Below are 15752 nucleotides of genomic sequence, written 5' to 3'. Positions count from 1 at the left end.
TAAACCCGCAACACGTCGAACTTGTTAAATTCACAATGCAAATTTATCTGACTGTGGGCGGGGTGTAACGACGTTTTATCAACATAGCATTTACGCAACGACATTCACTTTATTCTTCATTATAGGACGTTTGGAATATATTTAATACCTACTTAATTCTAAAGTACGTAATGAAATCAATGTACATATAACAACACAATGTACCTATGACCCGTCAATTGAGTGAAAACGTGATTTTATCACTTACATTGCACAATGTTATTACTGAAAACTGATTGCAATAATTAAATAACCCAATAAATTCTACATCCATAACAAACATTAGTAATAACACAAACACAGCATGATTAACCCAGGCTACCCGTAAATGGAACCGATTTGCACCGGAGACCATTTCAATACTAATATTTGACCGGTATTGTTGAATCGGACATCAACCACTAATTACGTTTGGTTGATTATTGTACTGGAAAAGGTTAATGTTCTAATGTTGACTATTGTGTTTTCACACATTTAATAAAAGAATTTCAATTCAATCGAATTATAATTAATGCATACCAATATTAAGTACCATAGTAAAAATAGCATTCATTGATGTATACATTGTGTCAGGTTTCCGATGTGATTACTGTAACTGTATTTTGTAATAGTAATTTCTTGTCGAATAAAATAAGTTCATTGGGCTGTTATGAATGTTGCATAACATTGTTCGACAGGGACAGCGTGCCATCGCCAATCCCTGTCACCATGTTATATAACATTTGTAACAGCCAGTGTGGGAACACCGTCGTGACTTTAAAACCGGCTTCTTCATAACAATACTTTTCACTGTATTTTTTTTTCTAAAACCGTTCATCAGCCTGTGGAATTTATAACTCCATGTTAATCATATGTTATGAAAATGAAGTGAACCATGGTGTTTATCATCGACTGAAATGCATAATATGCCAGCGGATAAAACGATTCCCCATAATATTCGCTAGATAATGGAGCAACCCACCTGGAAACATCCCAATCTCCCGATATATTTTGCGGCGTTAATATTTTCATCCCGCCTGCATCGCGGTCAGTGCATCCAATTAACGCAGGCGCGGTAGGGAATCGCGTCGCTTGTAAAAATACTCTGTTTGGGAACACAATAACAAGGCTGTACAGAAGATCCGGTGCATGTAACAAGGGATAATGCCGAACAACAACAACAACATATTATTTACAACCAGTTTCATATTTAAAGAAACTCTAGAAGAAATGTTAAATATGGATTGTAAATATGTACTAACTACTCTGGTGGGCAAGCACGATCGCGTGTCCGTCCTTTCCGCACTATTTTTAAATGCAAAGAGGGACACACCGCCGCGATAGGGTTTATCTGGCTAGTGTGCTGCGTCCCGCGCTGGAGACCTCGATTGTAGTAATTTGGTACATGAACAATTGAGCAGGTCTGGTCGTGACTTTAAAAAGACGGCACGTCCCACTTGGCAACTAAACAAGAGAAGGAAGCCAACAAACTGTTACGCATTCCTGTAATACTTTTAGTTACCATTTTTTTATTTTCAATTCAACCTACTGTAATTTATCCTTTGCGATTTTCCGAATGAGAACGTATCGCGAGCTAAATGCCCTCGCGTCCGTAATCATGACAAAGCCTGATGCCGTTATGGAAAGATAGTGTTTAATTATGATGGGAACTGGTGGAATGAAACAGCGAGTTGCTTTAAAGGAAATCATTCGTTGGTTTGTTTATATCTTTGAGCAAACAGCTAAAGATAAATTCTTATTTTTTATAAGCATGGGTATCTCGCGTACGTTGCATTCTTAGGGTAACTAAAAGGCATAAGTTATACTTAAGTAAGTAAACCGTAGTCCGCAATTTCTTCATACTTTTATTATATAATTGGTTACAGTATCAGAATAGATTCTAGAACTTAAATTCAGAAAGGTCACCGTCAATCAGATTTAATATTGCTCAAACTGCATCGTCTACGTCAACACGATAAGTGGGCGTCCCTTCTGTAGCACAACACAATAATCCGACTAATTCCGATACAACCCTTTCTATTTCATAATTTTATTGTTAATCTTCCTACAATCATCTCTGCCAGATATGTAGCTGTTGCAGAATGTAGTTTGTATACCTATGTATGTCTTATGACTAGCAACATTAATATTCATGGTTTCCATGGTAACATATGTACAATTTCTTCTTGGACAATATATCATTCGTCTCACACGTATTTCTGATTTTTATTCATTTAAAATACTCTTTAGGACCCTAGGATATTGTTTCTTCCTTTAACATGGTCCTTCAGCCGTGGAACAAGTAAGTGTTTTATTAAAATCAGTGCGTCAATTTGAGCGAATTCCATCAAGCAAAATTTCTGTTCGTCTCGTTCGGCGTAGCAGATTTTGAAGGTGCCGCCATTGTGCCGCGCCAGCAACGTTCGACGAGCCGGCAGCAACGCGTTCTATAAACGCATCTCCGAATTTACTGCGCTGCGCTGCGAGCTATATCGCGCGCGCGTGGAAAGGAGCGACAGAAACAAACAAGTAACGTTTGGGTTTGAATGTGCTTGTCAATTATTTTGTTTCAGAAAATTTGGTGAAAAAATATAGTAAATTTAGCTTGTTGTGTGTGTGCACGTTAAAAGGTTATGCATGGTGTGGTGTTTTAAAACATGGAGAAATCCGAAGAAGAGCGTCGTGCGCTTATAGCGCGCCGGGGCGCTAAAAAAGCAGCGCTAACGAGGATTAAAAACAAAATGGACTCGACCTACGTCAATGACATCGAGATGTTGAAATTGATGATAGAGAGGGCCCAGGAGGCATTCGATGGCTATGAGCAGCTCACACTGGATGTAGGAGACCAGGAGGATCCCGAGCCCATCGAAACCACATACTTCGAGTGTGTCGCCGCGATGCGAAATCGCATCGTAGAGTTGTCTGGACCTGGACCCACCTCTTCAGACGCTAGATCGGTAGCGCCAGCGACGCCTCACGTATCTTCTAAATTAAAATTACCTAATATAGAGATGCAAACTTTCTCAGGTAAATACACCGATTATAGACCTTTTATTGAAATGTTCAATGCCCTTATTCATAATAATGAAGGTTTTGACAGTGTGCAAAAGCTTTTTTACTTACGAAGCTTCCTAAAAGCTGAAGCATTTGATTTAATCAAAAACCTACCTGTCATAGGTCAAAGTTATGCCGAAGCTTTAAGAATTTTAGCAGATAGGTACGATAATAAATTTAGAATCATCAATGAACATATAAATGCATTGTTTGAGTTGCCTATGCTAACAAAATCGAGTCATAGTGCCTTGCGCTCACTGATTTCTGTAACTAAACAGCATTTAGCTGCACTAAAGAACCTAGGTGAGGCTATAGAGAAATGGGACAGCATTCTCATTTGTCTGTTAACTAAAAAACTTGACCCAATATCCAACCGTGAGTATCATTTACGTAGGGATTCTTTGATGCAACCATCCTTAAGTGACTTTTTGAAATTTCTAGAAAGTCGGGCACTTGCCCTAGAGAACAGTGAGGGACGGGGTGATACAGCAAGCGGTGCTGCGAGTAAGGTAGCTGTAGCTAAGGCAGCTTCATCATCGTTTGTCACTACTAAACCATCCCAGGACTGCCTATACTGTGGTAAGCAACATAAATTATATGCATGCCCTAAGTTTTCTCTAGCTTCAATATCTGAGCGACTTGAGTTTGTTAAGGAAACAAAGCTTTGCAAAACTTGCCTTAACACTCACCCAGGAAAGTGCAAATTTCATTTTAGGTGTAAGGAGTGCAAGGAAAACCACAATTCATTGCTGCATGTGAATGAAGAGAAGCCATCAGTGTCGTTGGCTAACGTTAATAATGAGCCACTGGTGTTGTTGCCAACGGTTAAGGTCAAGGTGATTTCCAAAAGCGGGAAAGAGATCATTGTCAAGGCTATGCTTGACTGTGCATCTCAGAATTCCTTTGTTACAGCAAAGCTGGCAAAGGAACTAGGTCATCCGCTCTCACCTGGAACTACTATAACTGGTGTAACTTTAAATGATAAATGCATCAAACATAGTTTGCAACTAGATATTTTCTCATGTGTTTATCCATTTAAAACAAATGTAAAACTGTTAGTGGTAGACAAGTTTACCAAGGAAATGTTGCCACAAACTAAAATTGATATTTCAAAAATTAAGATCCCTGAAAATATAACATTAGCCGATGACTCCTTTCATATCCCGAGCAAGATAGATATTTTATTGGCTGCAAATATCTTTTTTCAGTGCCTGTTGTCGCAGCCTGAGGAGCTGCGCGATCCTGATGCCGCACCCAGCTTGGTACACACACAGTTTGGTTACATTGTAGGAGGTGATGTTCCATCTTCTATTCTTAAGCGACCTGCTGTCACTCTTTTCTGTCAAGAATGTCAAACTGATATACGTGATACGATGTCCAATTTTTGGCATACAGAAAAAGTACCTGAAATATATGCGGAACATACATCTGAACAACAGCAGTGCGAAAAATTGTTCACTGAAACTGTCAAACTAGAAGATAATCAATTTACAGTTTCTTTGCCATTGAAAATACCTATCTATGATGTGAACAATACATTAGGAGATTCATTTGGGCTAGCTCTTAAAAGATTCTATAATCTAGAAAAGAGATTTCAGAAGGATCAGATGTTGTATGACGGGTATAAGGATTCATACATGAATATATTGATTTAGGTCATGGATCATATGTTGACATTTCCTCATATGATCTTAATAAAGATCCTGTCTATTTTATGGGACATTCAGCTGTTTTGAGGCCCGATGCAGTCTCTACAAAGCTTCGTGTGGTTTTTGACGGATCAATGCTAACAAGCAATAAGATTTCACTGAATAATATTTTAATGAATGGCCCAATTGTTCAGCAGGAGTTATTTGACATACTGTTGTCTTTCAGGGTACACAAGTATTTCATTGCTTGTGACATTAGGCGTATGTTCCGCAATATATTAATTCAAAAAGAGCAGCGTTCTTTGCAAAACATTCTTTGGCGAGACACTCCAAATGAGTCAATAAAGTGTATTCAATTAAACACTGTCTCCTATGGCATGAAGTCATCTAGTTATCTTTCAACAAAATGCCTGAATGAGCTGGCCACAAGATTTGAGAGGCAATATCCTCTGGCCAGTTCGGCAATACTTAACTCGACCTATGTAGATGACATCATACATACAGAGAATAGCTTGGCAAAGATTGTTGACACACAAAACCAATTGATAGAATTACTTGCTAAAGGTAGTTTTACTTTGCATAAATGGGCAGCCAATGACCCTTCAATTTTGACAAACATTCCAGTAGAACAGCAGGTTGTTGGGGAACTGGAACTCAATAAGGACATCAAAACTTTGGGTTTAAAGTTAGATATTGACTCTGATTCTTTTAAACTTTCATGTCCAATGTCAAAAAATGTCCCTAAGACAAAAAGGCAAATTTTAAGCTATATAAGCCAGTTTTATGACCCGTTAGGTCTAGCTGGACCCGTTTTTGTCCAAGCAAAAATAATCATGCAAAAGTTGACTCAGTCTTGTACTGACTGGGACTCTGAGCCCTCACCAATGCTATTTAAAGAATGGCTAGATTTTTACAATGATTTGCAGGCAATGAAAGAGATTAAAATCAAACGAAATGTTACTGTTGACAATATTCAGTCTGCTCAGCTTGTAGCATTTGGTGATGCCTCAGTTTCTGCATATGGGACTGCTATTTATCTAAGAGTCACTGACAAGCATGGTAAAGTATCTATGTCTCTTCTTTGTTCTAAGAGTCGCATTGCATCTAAAGACAAGAAATTGACTGTGCCACGATTAGAATTAAATGCATCACTTTTAATGGCAAAATTATGCTTGAGAGCATACAATACATTAAGTAAGAAGATTTCTATTGAAAGTGTGCATCTTTTCAGTGATTCTCAGGTTGTTCTGGCATGGCAAAAAACGGATCCAACAAAGTTAAATGCTTATGTTGCTAATAGAGTCAAATTAATCAACGAATATACAAAGGGTTTTCAATGGTTGTATATAAAAACTGACCTCAATCCCTCTGACTGTTTGAGTCGAGGTGTACAACCCAGCGAACTACAAGGTAACCAACTGTGGTGGTGTGGTCCAGCTTGCATGTCTGATCCAGAGTATAAATTCACCGATGACTGTAAGAATGTACCTGACAACTTACCGGAGATCAAGCATGCAGATGGATCCAAGCCGGTGTGCATGGCATCATATCAATCGGTTTCTCTTGCGAATGATTTGTTAGATAAGTTTTCTAACATTAATAAGGCAGTAAATGTGCTTGCTTATATACAAAGGTTCTGTAAAAATGTGAGGTTGGGTTCACAAAAAGTTAAGCTTAATTTCATTACATTTAGCGAGGCAACTCAGGCATTGCATTTAATTATAAAAAATGAACAGGAAAAGTTCTTTGATAAAGAGCTAGCCTCATTGCGGGCAGGTAGGCAAGTTGCATCGTATTTGCTGTCTGTCAATCCCTTCATTGATGCTAATGGCATTCTCAGAGTAGGTGGACGTTTGCAACATTCTTCCTTACCTTATAGTCAAAAGCATCAGATAATCTTACCTAAAGAGTCTAAGGTGACTCACCTTATTATTGAAAATGAACATTTGAAGCTGTTACATGCCAGTCAAAAAGAAGTGCTTAGCAATTTAAGTCAACGCTATTATATAGTAAATGGTTTGCGATTGGTAAAAAAGTTTGTAAATAAATGTCTCACATGTTTTAGACTAAAAGGTATAACCGCAAAACAGCTGATGGGTTCATTGCCCGCTGGTAGGGTCAACATAGATCGTGCGTTTGCTAAGGTTGGCATAGACTTTGCGGGACCAATCCTAATAAAGCAGTCAAGAGTGAGAAGTGTCATCACTACAAAAGGTTACATTGCTGTGTATGTGTGCTTCGTTACCAAAGCAGTACATTTAGAGTTGGTGTCAGATCTGACTACTGATACATTCTTGGCTAGCTTCAAACGTTTCATTGCAAGACGTAATGTTCCAACCGAGGTTTATTGTGACAATGCTGCTACTTTTAAGTCAGCTAGTACTCAGTTGTCTGAGCTATATAAATTAAATAATAATAGATGTCATCAAATGCAAGTTCAAAATGTAACTGCCAAATTGGGAACAACATTCCATTTCATACCTAGTTACTCGTGTGCTACTCTGCGGCGGCGCCACCATAATGAAATTCAACTAATTATATGTTAAAATGATGTTCGTAAGACGTACAGTATGTACGTATAATTTTATGACTGTACCTATAGCGGGAAACGAAATAATGGGCTTTTATTGTGGCGCCGCTGCAGAGGATGCTCTGCAGCGGCGCCACTCAGTTCTCATAGATAGATATGACATCATCTACTTTTTTCTCATGGAAATTGATGTACCAATGCTGTTTATTATGTACGTATTGAAAAAATCACTATAACTTAGTAAATTTATGTACTTTCAGTAATTCCGCATTCCGCCTGAACGGTATGAGCCAAGTATGAGCTAGTATGTAAGGAGGTGTACTTACGGGTAAGCGAGAGGGAGATATGTTCCTTCCCGCTCGCTCCCGCGCTCGGCGCGTTTCGTTCTAGGTTTCAATAATTATTATTAAATTTATGCCCCTGTTGTACACTTTGCTTTTTACTTCGATTGCGAGGAATTAATTATATTTTTTTCGGCAATTTACACCACGAAATTGTCGTAAAGCGAAAGAACATAATAGGTATATAAGATAACCAATTCCCGCCAACTTTTTTTCAACATGTGATCAGAGTTTCAGACGCTTGGTTTTTTGCCAAGTCAAAAATTTTTTAAACGATAAGTAATCGAATCCTATTTTATTTAATTTACTTACTTAATTTAATGACAGAAAATACGGAATTCTAATAAATTATAGCAAAAATAAAATAACCTATCAAAGTTTTGTCACCTACACAATTTTATTGCTCAATAAAATTGTGCAATATGTTTTAACTGTTTGTCTCTTGAGACCGATTACCTTAGTCTTAGGCCGGCACGGCAACAGACAGTCTTAAAATTCATAATTTGATAAAATCATAGGCTTCCCACAGACAGTCTTAAAAATTCATAATCTTAAAAAAAACTTGTATGCAATCTGACAGTTCAAACTGACACTGACAAGACACTGACAGATCTGTCAGTGTCAATTTGCATACAATTTTTTTTTAAGATTATGAATTTTTAAGACTGTCTGTGGGAAGCCATAATCAGTACAAAAATCAGATTGAGTGCACGGAGTTCCATACAATTTCGCGACCGTCCACACTAGGGCTTCCAATACCGGGATCCCGGTATCACGGGATCCCGGGATCCCGCCTTTTTTTGGGCACATTCCAATACCTGTATTTAATTTAGTAATACCGGGATCCCGGTATTTTTAGTAACTACCAAATTAACGTAAATCACTCATCAAAAACGTTAAATTTCTGCATCACGATGGTTACTACACGCGTAATCTTCTTCTTGCTCTCGTTTTTCGATTTGACACATTCTCTGTTTGGTATTTTGCAATATTTGTATGAAAATGATTGTTTTTTCGATGATTAGCTAGATAAAGAATTAAAGATACGTGTCAAAAGCATTCATTGAGGAGGGTCGGCCGCGAACATTTTTTGACACATTTGTCGCACTTGTGAATTCGCACGTAAGTGTGACAGAGGAGCAACACATCAAACGTAGTTGCAACAGGACACAAATCCTCTGTAAACAAATCGCCTTGATGCATCTATATCATAGATATAACTTTTCAAAAAATTGGTTAATGCATACGAACTAACGTATACCGTAGCTACTCTATTTTTACTATGCGTGTGCGTTAGTGTGTTGAACTCTATCTAGCTCAAAACTTTGCCGTACATAACATTCCCTATACTTAGTACCGAAATTGGGAAATCACTCCTTAACTATCAAAATCAAGAAAAATACTTTTCTAATCCGTAAATTAAGTGTTCCTATTCCGCGGATAATCTTTTTGATTTTGATTATCATGGATTTCCGCAAAGTAATGTGTGATTCCATAGATTATTTCTTAATGTGATTTTTGATAATCTATGTCGGACAATTCAGCTTTTTTGGCTAATTGTTCAATGATTTGGCGGATTTATTTTATTAGTGCATTAGCGCCTCTAGCGCCACGAAATACAAAACCGGCCAAGAGCGTGTCGGGCCACGCTCAGTGTAGGGTTCCGTAGTTTTCCGTATTTTTCTCAAAAACTGCTGAACCTATCAAGTTCAAAACAATTTTCCTAGAAATTCTTTATAAAGTTCTACTTTTGTGATTTTTTTCATATTTTTTAAACATATGGTTCAAAAGTTAGAGGGGGGGGGGACGCACTTTTTTTCCTTTAGGAGCGATTATTTCCGAAAATATTAATATTATCAAAAAACGATCTAAGTAAACCCTTATTCATTTTTAAATACCTATCCAACAATATATCACATGTTGGGGTTGGAATGAAAAAAAATATCAGCCCCCACTTTACATGTAGGGGGGGTACCCTAATAAAACATGTTTTTCCATTTTTTATTTTTGCACTTTGTTGGCGTGATTGATATACATATTGGTACCAAATTTCAGCTTTCTAGTGCTAACGGTTACTGAGATTATCCGCGGACGGACGGACGGACGGACGGACGGACGGACAGACAGACATGGCGAAACTATAAGGGTTCCTAGTTGACTACGGAACCCTAAAAATACCACTAAATTGTACCACGGATATTGATTACAATGTGTTTCTAAAAAAAAATCATCTCATGTTCTAATTTCAAAAGTCAATGATGAAACTATAATCGAGAAATGCTTCTTAATGCTTGTTATTTAATAAAGTGATATTATAGTTAAACCTACAGCACAACTACACCATTAACACTGACTATAAAATGTAACACAGCATGAATGAGCCACAGCAGCTTCCTAGTATCACAGCCATACTAAAGAAGAGGCGATTGAGGTGGCTCGGGCATGTGTATCGAATGGAGCGGACTCGTTTGCCACGCTGGGAGATGTTGTAGATGCAAAAAGACCGATCGGACGGCCAACGCTGCGCTTTAAAGATTGCGTGAAGCGTGACATGGTCACATTTGATATTCCATGCGACCCGTGGCAACGACTGGCCGAAGACCGAACCACGTGGCGCCGTGTTGTCCATGACGTTCAATCCAAGCACGACAATGCCTGGTTCTCCTCCTTGAATGATAAACGCATGAGGCGTCACGAGCAAGCCTCTAAACCCCGCTCATCTGGGGGAGCATACACCTGCCGTGTGTGCGGACGAGGGATCCTCTATCGAATTGGGCTGTACAGCCACAACCGTAAGTGTCGCAAGGATGCCGTTTGAACCATCTGGTTATATATGCAAAGGCTTGTTATTATTAAAATGTAAAAGGTTCTATTCCGCACGAGCTTAAAGAGATCGATTTGGCAGAAAACATGGTTTGCTATAGCCGCGTCTTCTTGTGAAATGTCCGATATGGCGGCGATATCTAACTTACAGAATCACCTGAGTAGAGATCTGGCGCTCTTTCCCGTTTGCTTTTATACTGCGTACTTGGGACTGAGGACTCATAACAAAAATAAAGAGCACAGGGCGTAGCCCTTTGAACTATGTATACTTAAAAACAATAGAAGTTGAACGGACTTGGCCACATAAGTTTGCGAACCGTTTGGGTTGAAATCGAAACTTATGAAGTTGGAAATGTAATCGATTTGACACCTCACTAAGTCGGATTGGCAAGATTCCGCTGTAGTATATAACACGCATGAAAAGTAACGATATTTTGAATAAAATTTGTTATTTTAAGCAAATTACTTGGTTTTTATATTTTCCCGATTTCAATACCGGGATCCCGGAATTGAAATCGCCAATACCGGAATGAATACCGGTATTGGATAAGGTCCGGTATTTGGAAGCCCTAGTCCACACACACTCTTGTTTTTTAAGATTATGAATTTTAAGACTGTCTGTTGCCGTGCCGGCCTAAGACTAAGGTAATCGGTCTCAAGAGACAAACAGTTAAAACATATTGCACAATTTTATTGAGCAATAAAATTGTGTAGGTGACAAAACTTTGATAGGTTATTTTATTTTTGCTATAATTTATTAGAATTCCGTATTTTCTGTCATTAAATTAAGTAAATTAAATAAAATAGGATTCGATTACTTATCGTTTAAAAAATTTTTGACTTGGCAAAAAACCAAGCGTCTGAAACTCTGATCACATGTTGAAAAAAAAGTTGGCGGGAATTGGTTATCTTATGTACCTATTATGTTCTTTCGCTTTATGACAATTTCGTGGTGTAAATTGCCGAGAAAAATATAATTAATTCCTCGCAATCGAAGTAAAAAGCAAAGTGTACAACAGGGGCATAAATTTAATAATAATTATTGAAACCTAGAACGAAACGCGCCGAGCGCGGGAGCGAGCGGGGAGGAACATATCTCCCTCTCGCTTACCCGTAGGTACACCTCCTTACATACTAGCTCATACCGTTCAGGCGGAATGCGGAATTACTGAAAGTACATAAATTTACTAAGTTATAGTGATTTTTTCAATACGTACATAATAAACAGCATTGGTACATCAATTTCCATGAGAAAAAAGTAGATGATGTCATATCTATCTATGAGAACTGAGTGGCGCCGCTGCAGAGCATCCTCTGCAGCGGCGCCACAATAAAAGCCCATTATTTCGTTTCCCGCTATAGGTACAGTCATAAAATTATACGTACATACTGTACGTCTTACGAACATCATTTTAACATATAATTAGTTGAATTTCATTATGGTGGCGCCGCCGCAGAGTAGCACACAGTTACTCCCCTGTCTTCGGAGCCTTATGGGAAGCGGCGGTGAAAAGTTTGAAATACCATCTGAAAAGAATGTTGGGCTCACATGTTTTAACATATGAATTATTATACACACTACTTGTTCAAATTGAAGGTATTTTGAACAGTAGGCCGATAACGCCAATGTCATCAGATACAGAGGATCTTTCCTACTTAACGCCGGGGCATTTTTTAACCGGTGCTCCCTTAACTTGCTATCCTGAGCAGGATATCACGAACTTACCTGATAATAGATTAAAGTTTTGGCGGAAATGCACTGCATTGCAGCAACACTTTTGGCGATATTGGTCTAAACAATACCTAAATGTCTTGCAAAACCGTCCTAAATGGAAGACTGCTTTGCCTAATATTAAAGTAGGTGCTCTAGTTATCTTGCGTGAAATAGATACTCCACCTATGACTTGGCCTATGGCTAGAGTAACCAAGGTTTTTCCAGGTCAGGATGGGAAGGTAAGAGCCTTAGAAGTAAAGAAGGCAAATGGTAAAGTGCATACAACTTCTATTACCAAAGTTTGTATATTGCCTTTAGATGAATAATATTTTTCTTTAAACAAAATGTGTTATGTGACACTTTCATAATATGCTATGTTGATATTTAGTTCAGTGTATTATGACATGGCTAAAAATCCTACTAAATTATAACTGTTCTATGAGTAGGTAGTCATGGTATGGATTATTTATGTTGATGCTGGTTGCATCCAATGTTTATTTTGTTCTATAAAATGTGTCTTATGTTATTTACTATTTCATAACTACATCAGCAATCTTGTGAAATTGCCTACATAGCTGCTTATTAAGTTTTTTAGTAAGTGTTAACATAATTTCAATTTACAAACCTTAAAAGATTACAGTCCACTCAAATATAAAGCTGTGTAATGCAACTATGCAAGAAGCTAATAAAAATGTAGTATATATATATATTTAAGAAGCTATTGATTTCAAGCCTATTTGTTATTTTCTGTCGGCGGAGTATGTTGCAGAATGTAGTTTGTATACCTATGTATGTCTTATGACTAGCAACATTAATATTCATGGTTTCCATGGTAACATATGTACAATTTCTTCTTGGACAATATATCATTCGTCTCACACGTATTTCTGATTTTCTATTCATTTAAAATACTTTATAGGACCCTAGGACATTGTTTCTTCCTTTAACAGTAGCTATTACGAAATTAATTGCTGCTTCTCGATTGTGAAAGGCGCACGTAACTATTGCTCTATTAAAATATGATGGAAACTGAAATAACACATCAAACTAAAAAAAACCGAAAAAGTGAAACGTCGAGTGCAGCCCCAACGGAGGCAACAAGACCAATTAAAAACACCCAGAGCCATTTTTCAAGCAGGGTCGTTCCATAACTCATGTAAATTCGTAATTGTCACGACAATACTCGACAATTTACGTTCGATCGGCGAGTATGGTGACGTCACACGCGGTTCGTGCTTGTCATGCGCCTGAGTGATAGCTTTAATATAGTCCCGTTGATTATCCAGCCGGGCGGAAACGCCAAACGGTAATCTAGATTTAATACCAGGGCTCATCGCGCTGTCCTTGTGTGTGCGCTGTCTGAGTTACGTCGAATTAGGGCCCCATGTGTGATGGATTCGTCTCAAATTAACAGTTTTCCTTATTATATTAATGTCCACCCCCTGTATGTGGTTTTGTCTATTTGCATAATGTTTGTATTTAAAAATTATTTTGGTATAGTGTATGCCAAAGTAATTAAGGTATCTTTTTTTGATTTTATAAACGCATACGGTTATAATACTCATAATATCTACTTGAAAAATAAACTCTAGGTGCAAAGACATAGCCTTTAATCGTTAAGTTTCTGGAGCACCGAGAAATTACAAGTACAAAGTATAAAATACGCCTCTATGATTACATATAGTATAGGCGTACTTTATACGCCTAATGTAATCATTGGATACGTACGCCTAATGGCATTACATTATAATTGTATAAAAAATATCTATCTTTTATTACCTATTACTTACATTACCTACGCCAACTCATTATGAAGCTGGTGTTGGTACACCAATAATTTATGGTCCTAACTATTAAATTTTTAGTAAAACATAAATATCGAATTAACAACACTTGATTCAATTAATTACACAACGATGTTTACAGTACCTCTTTCGGTAATTAATGAACGAGTTGTTTTCGTGACAGGTAATTTGTTCCACTTTACGGCCTAATTTATACACTTGTCCGGTTATTAAACTAAATAAAGTTTGGGCACATTTCATTTTTAGCCTCGCAGTCAATTATTTCGCCATCCGCTTTAGTACGCGGTCACCCTAACGTGTGGTGCTGAAATTTACCATATGAATCACATTTAAAAAGTGATTTAAATCCATTATCGGGCAGCGAAAACATTGTGTTGGACATAATAAAGCTAGGAATTGCATTCTAATGAATGATTTCAGTCCTCCTGCAGGATTACAACTTAATCCTCTTGAAAAAGGGCCAGCGGGCGTAGGGAACTCTCCTGTAATGAAATTCTTACGTCATCGTTGGAGAGAATGGGCCCGAGGTATTACCGACTCATCTAATTTGCTTTTTAAATTGAGATTATTTTTGTGGAATTAACCTAAGGGAATTAATGATGCCATGGCTTTTGCTTTCATCTGTGCTATATTTAGAGGTCTGAAAAGGAATTTTGTACGTTGCAAACGGAATTTCTGCGTTTTTATTTTATATGTTACATTGTCGCTTATTTGGATGTTTTAAATAAATTATTCTGTCGTAATATTACCAAGGAGATTGTAATTTCTGTTTTTAACTTAGTAACAACTCAGTATATTCATTGCCTACGCGTGCTACGCGCTACGAACGTAGCCGATGGCACGCGGGAAACCTATCATGCGGCCGTAGCACACTAGTGTGATACACTTTATCGCATCGGGGCGTCCTTACCACACTTACAAATAGTGCGAAAAGGACGGCCTGACGTTATATCGTTTATCATACGACCATGCTTGCCTGCCTGGTAGTTATTATGGTAACGAACGCGAAGTTTTGTGATCTAACTTAACAGCAAAATTATAGGAAATATTTATGTAAAAATTCCCTACAAGGAACATGTTGCCCAAGAAACTTCAAGTTGAAGTGACGAGCAAATTTTGATCATAAACTCGTCCAATTTTCTATACGGCCGGACATAAGGACAATATTACTGGATTCTTACCATTGTCGTCTTTGTAGCCCGCACCATACAATGACATTACTTGAAACCGTAAAAGGGAACGCCTCGGCACTAGCTCAGTATAGTAGAAGCTTTAGAGGTCGAATAATAAAAAGAAAACAATATTACTGTAATGGATGGGACGTACATTAATATACATTTAGTTATTACAAGGGAGGGACACAATTCAACGCGAATTGAGCTGAAGAACATTTGAACATATTGTGATTTTCTTTTCTAAGGTATTTTATTTTGTCCGTTTTTTTTTTAAATGTAATATTTAATTATAATAAACCTTGGATAAGTTATATTAATGTTATAGGATTTAAAATACATTTATATTGAAAGTGTTTAAACCTTATGTTTGTAATTCATTAATATAATAACGAAAGAAGTCAAAACATAAGTCAAAATTTTGGATATTTAGGAAATATCCTTCTGGATCGTAACTGATTAAAGTGACAGAAGATAGTGAATGAAATAAATTGTTGGGACACAGTTTCATTAAAAAATGCAAAAAAAAACAAATGTGTTTTCTTGAAATGTGCTGAAGTAAGTATAAGCTCTATTATTAATTCAAATGTTTCTAATTCCGATGACTCCTATAGCTACATACTCATCTACCTCTATTATTAACTTA

The 15752-nt window shown here is 37.4% G+C and overlaps 2 protein-coding genes across 2 annotated transcripts; both read left to right on the top strand.

The window, feature by feature from the left end:
* The first annotated feature begins 2596 nt into the window (after positions 1–2596).
* On the top strand, positions 2597–4727 carry LOC125227000. The gene is made up of 2 exons (XM_048131191.1): positions 2597–3045; positions 3514–4727. The coding sequence occupies exons 1-2, from the start codon at positions 2676–2678 to the stop codon at positions 4725–4727; spliced, it is 1584 nt and encodes a 527-aa protein (XP_047987148.1). The 5' UTR covers positions 2597–2675.
* LOC125227562 lies at positions 4710–13038 on the top strand. Its single transcript, XM_048131898.1, has 2 exons — positions 4710–7206; positions 11885–13038. Exons 1-2 carry the CDS (start codon positions 4787–4789, stop codon positions 12453–12455), a joined length of 2991 nt encoding a protein of 996 aa, XP_047987855.1. The 5' UTR covers positions 4710–4786; the 3' UTR covers positions 12456–13038.
* The last annotated feature ends 2714 nt before the right edge of the window (positions 13039–15752 follow it).

This window comes from Leguminivora glycinivorella, chromosome 6 (assembly GCF_023078275.1).
Source record: "Leguminivora glycinivorella isolate SPB_JAAS2020 chromosome 6, LegGlyc_1.1, whole genome shotgun sequence".
Taxonomy (NCBI): domain Eukaryota; kingdom Metazoa; phylum Arthropoda; class Insecta; order Lepidoptera; family Tortricidae; genus Leguminivora; species Leguminivora glycinivorella.
This window is presented reverse-complemented; position numbering and strand designations above follow the sequence as displayed.

What these genes read in the sequence shown, in the direction of transcription:
- LOC125227000 (XM_048131191.1), top strand. Translation starts at nt 2,676, where the DNA reads ATGGAGAAATCCGAAGAAGAGCGTCGTGCGCTTATAGCGCGCCGGGGC. An exon ending in AGAGATGCAAACTTTCTCAG is followed by an intron (nt 3,046 to 3,513) that starts GTAAATACACCG and finishes TGAAATTTCTAG; the next exon opens with AAAGTCGGGCACTTGCCCTA.
- LOC125227562 (XM_048131898.1), top strand. Translation starts at nt 4,787, where the DNA reads ATGGGACATTCAGCTGTTTTGAGGCCCGATGCAGTCTCTACAAAGCTT. An exon ending in ACATTCCATTTCATACCTAG is followed by an intron (nt 7,207 to 11,884) that starts TTACTCGTGTGC and finishes AGTAGCACACAG; the next exon opens with TTACTCCCCTGTCTTCGGAG.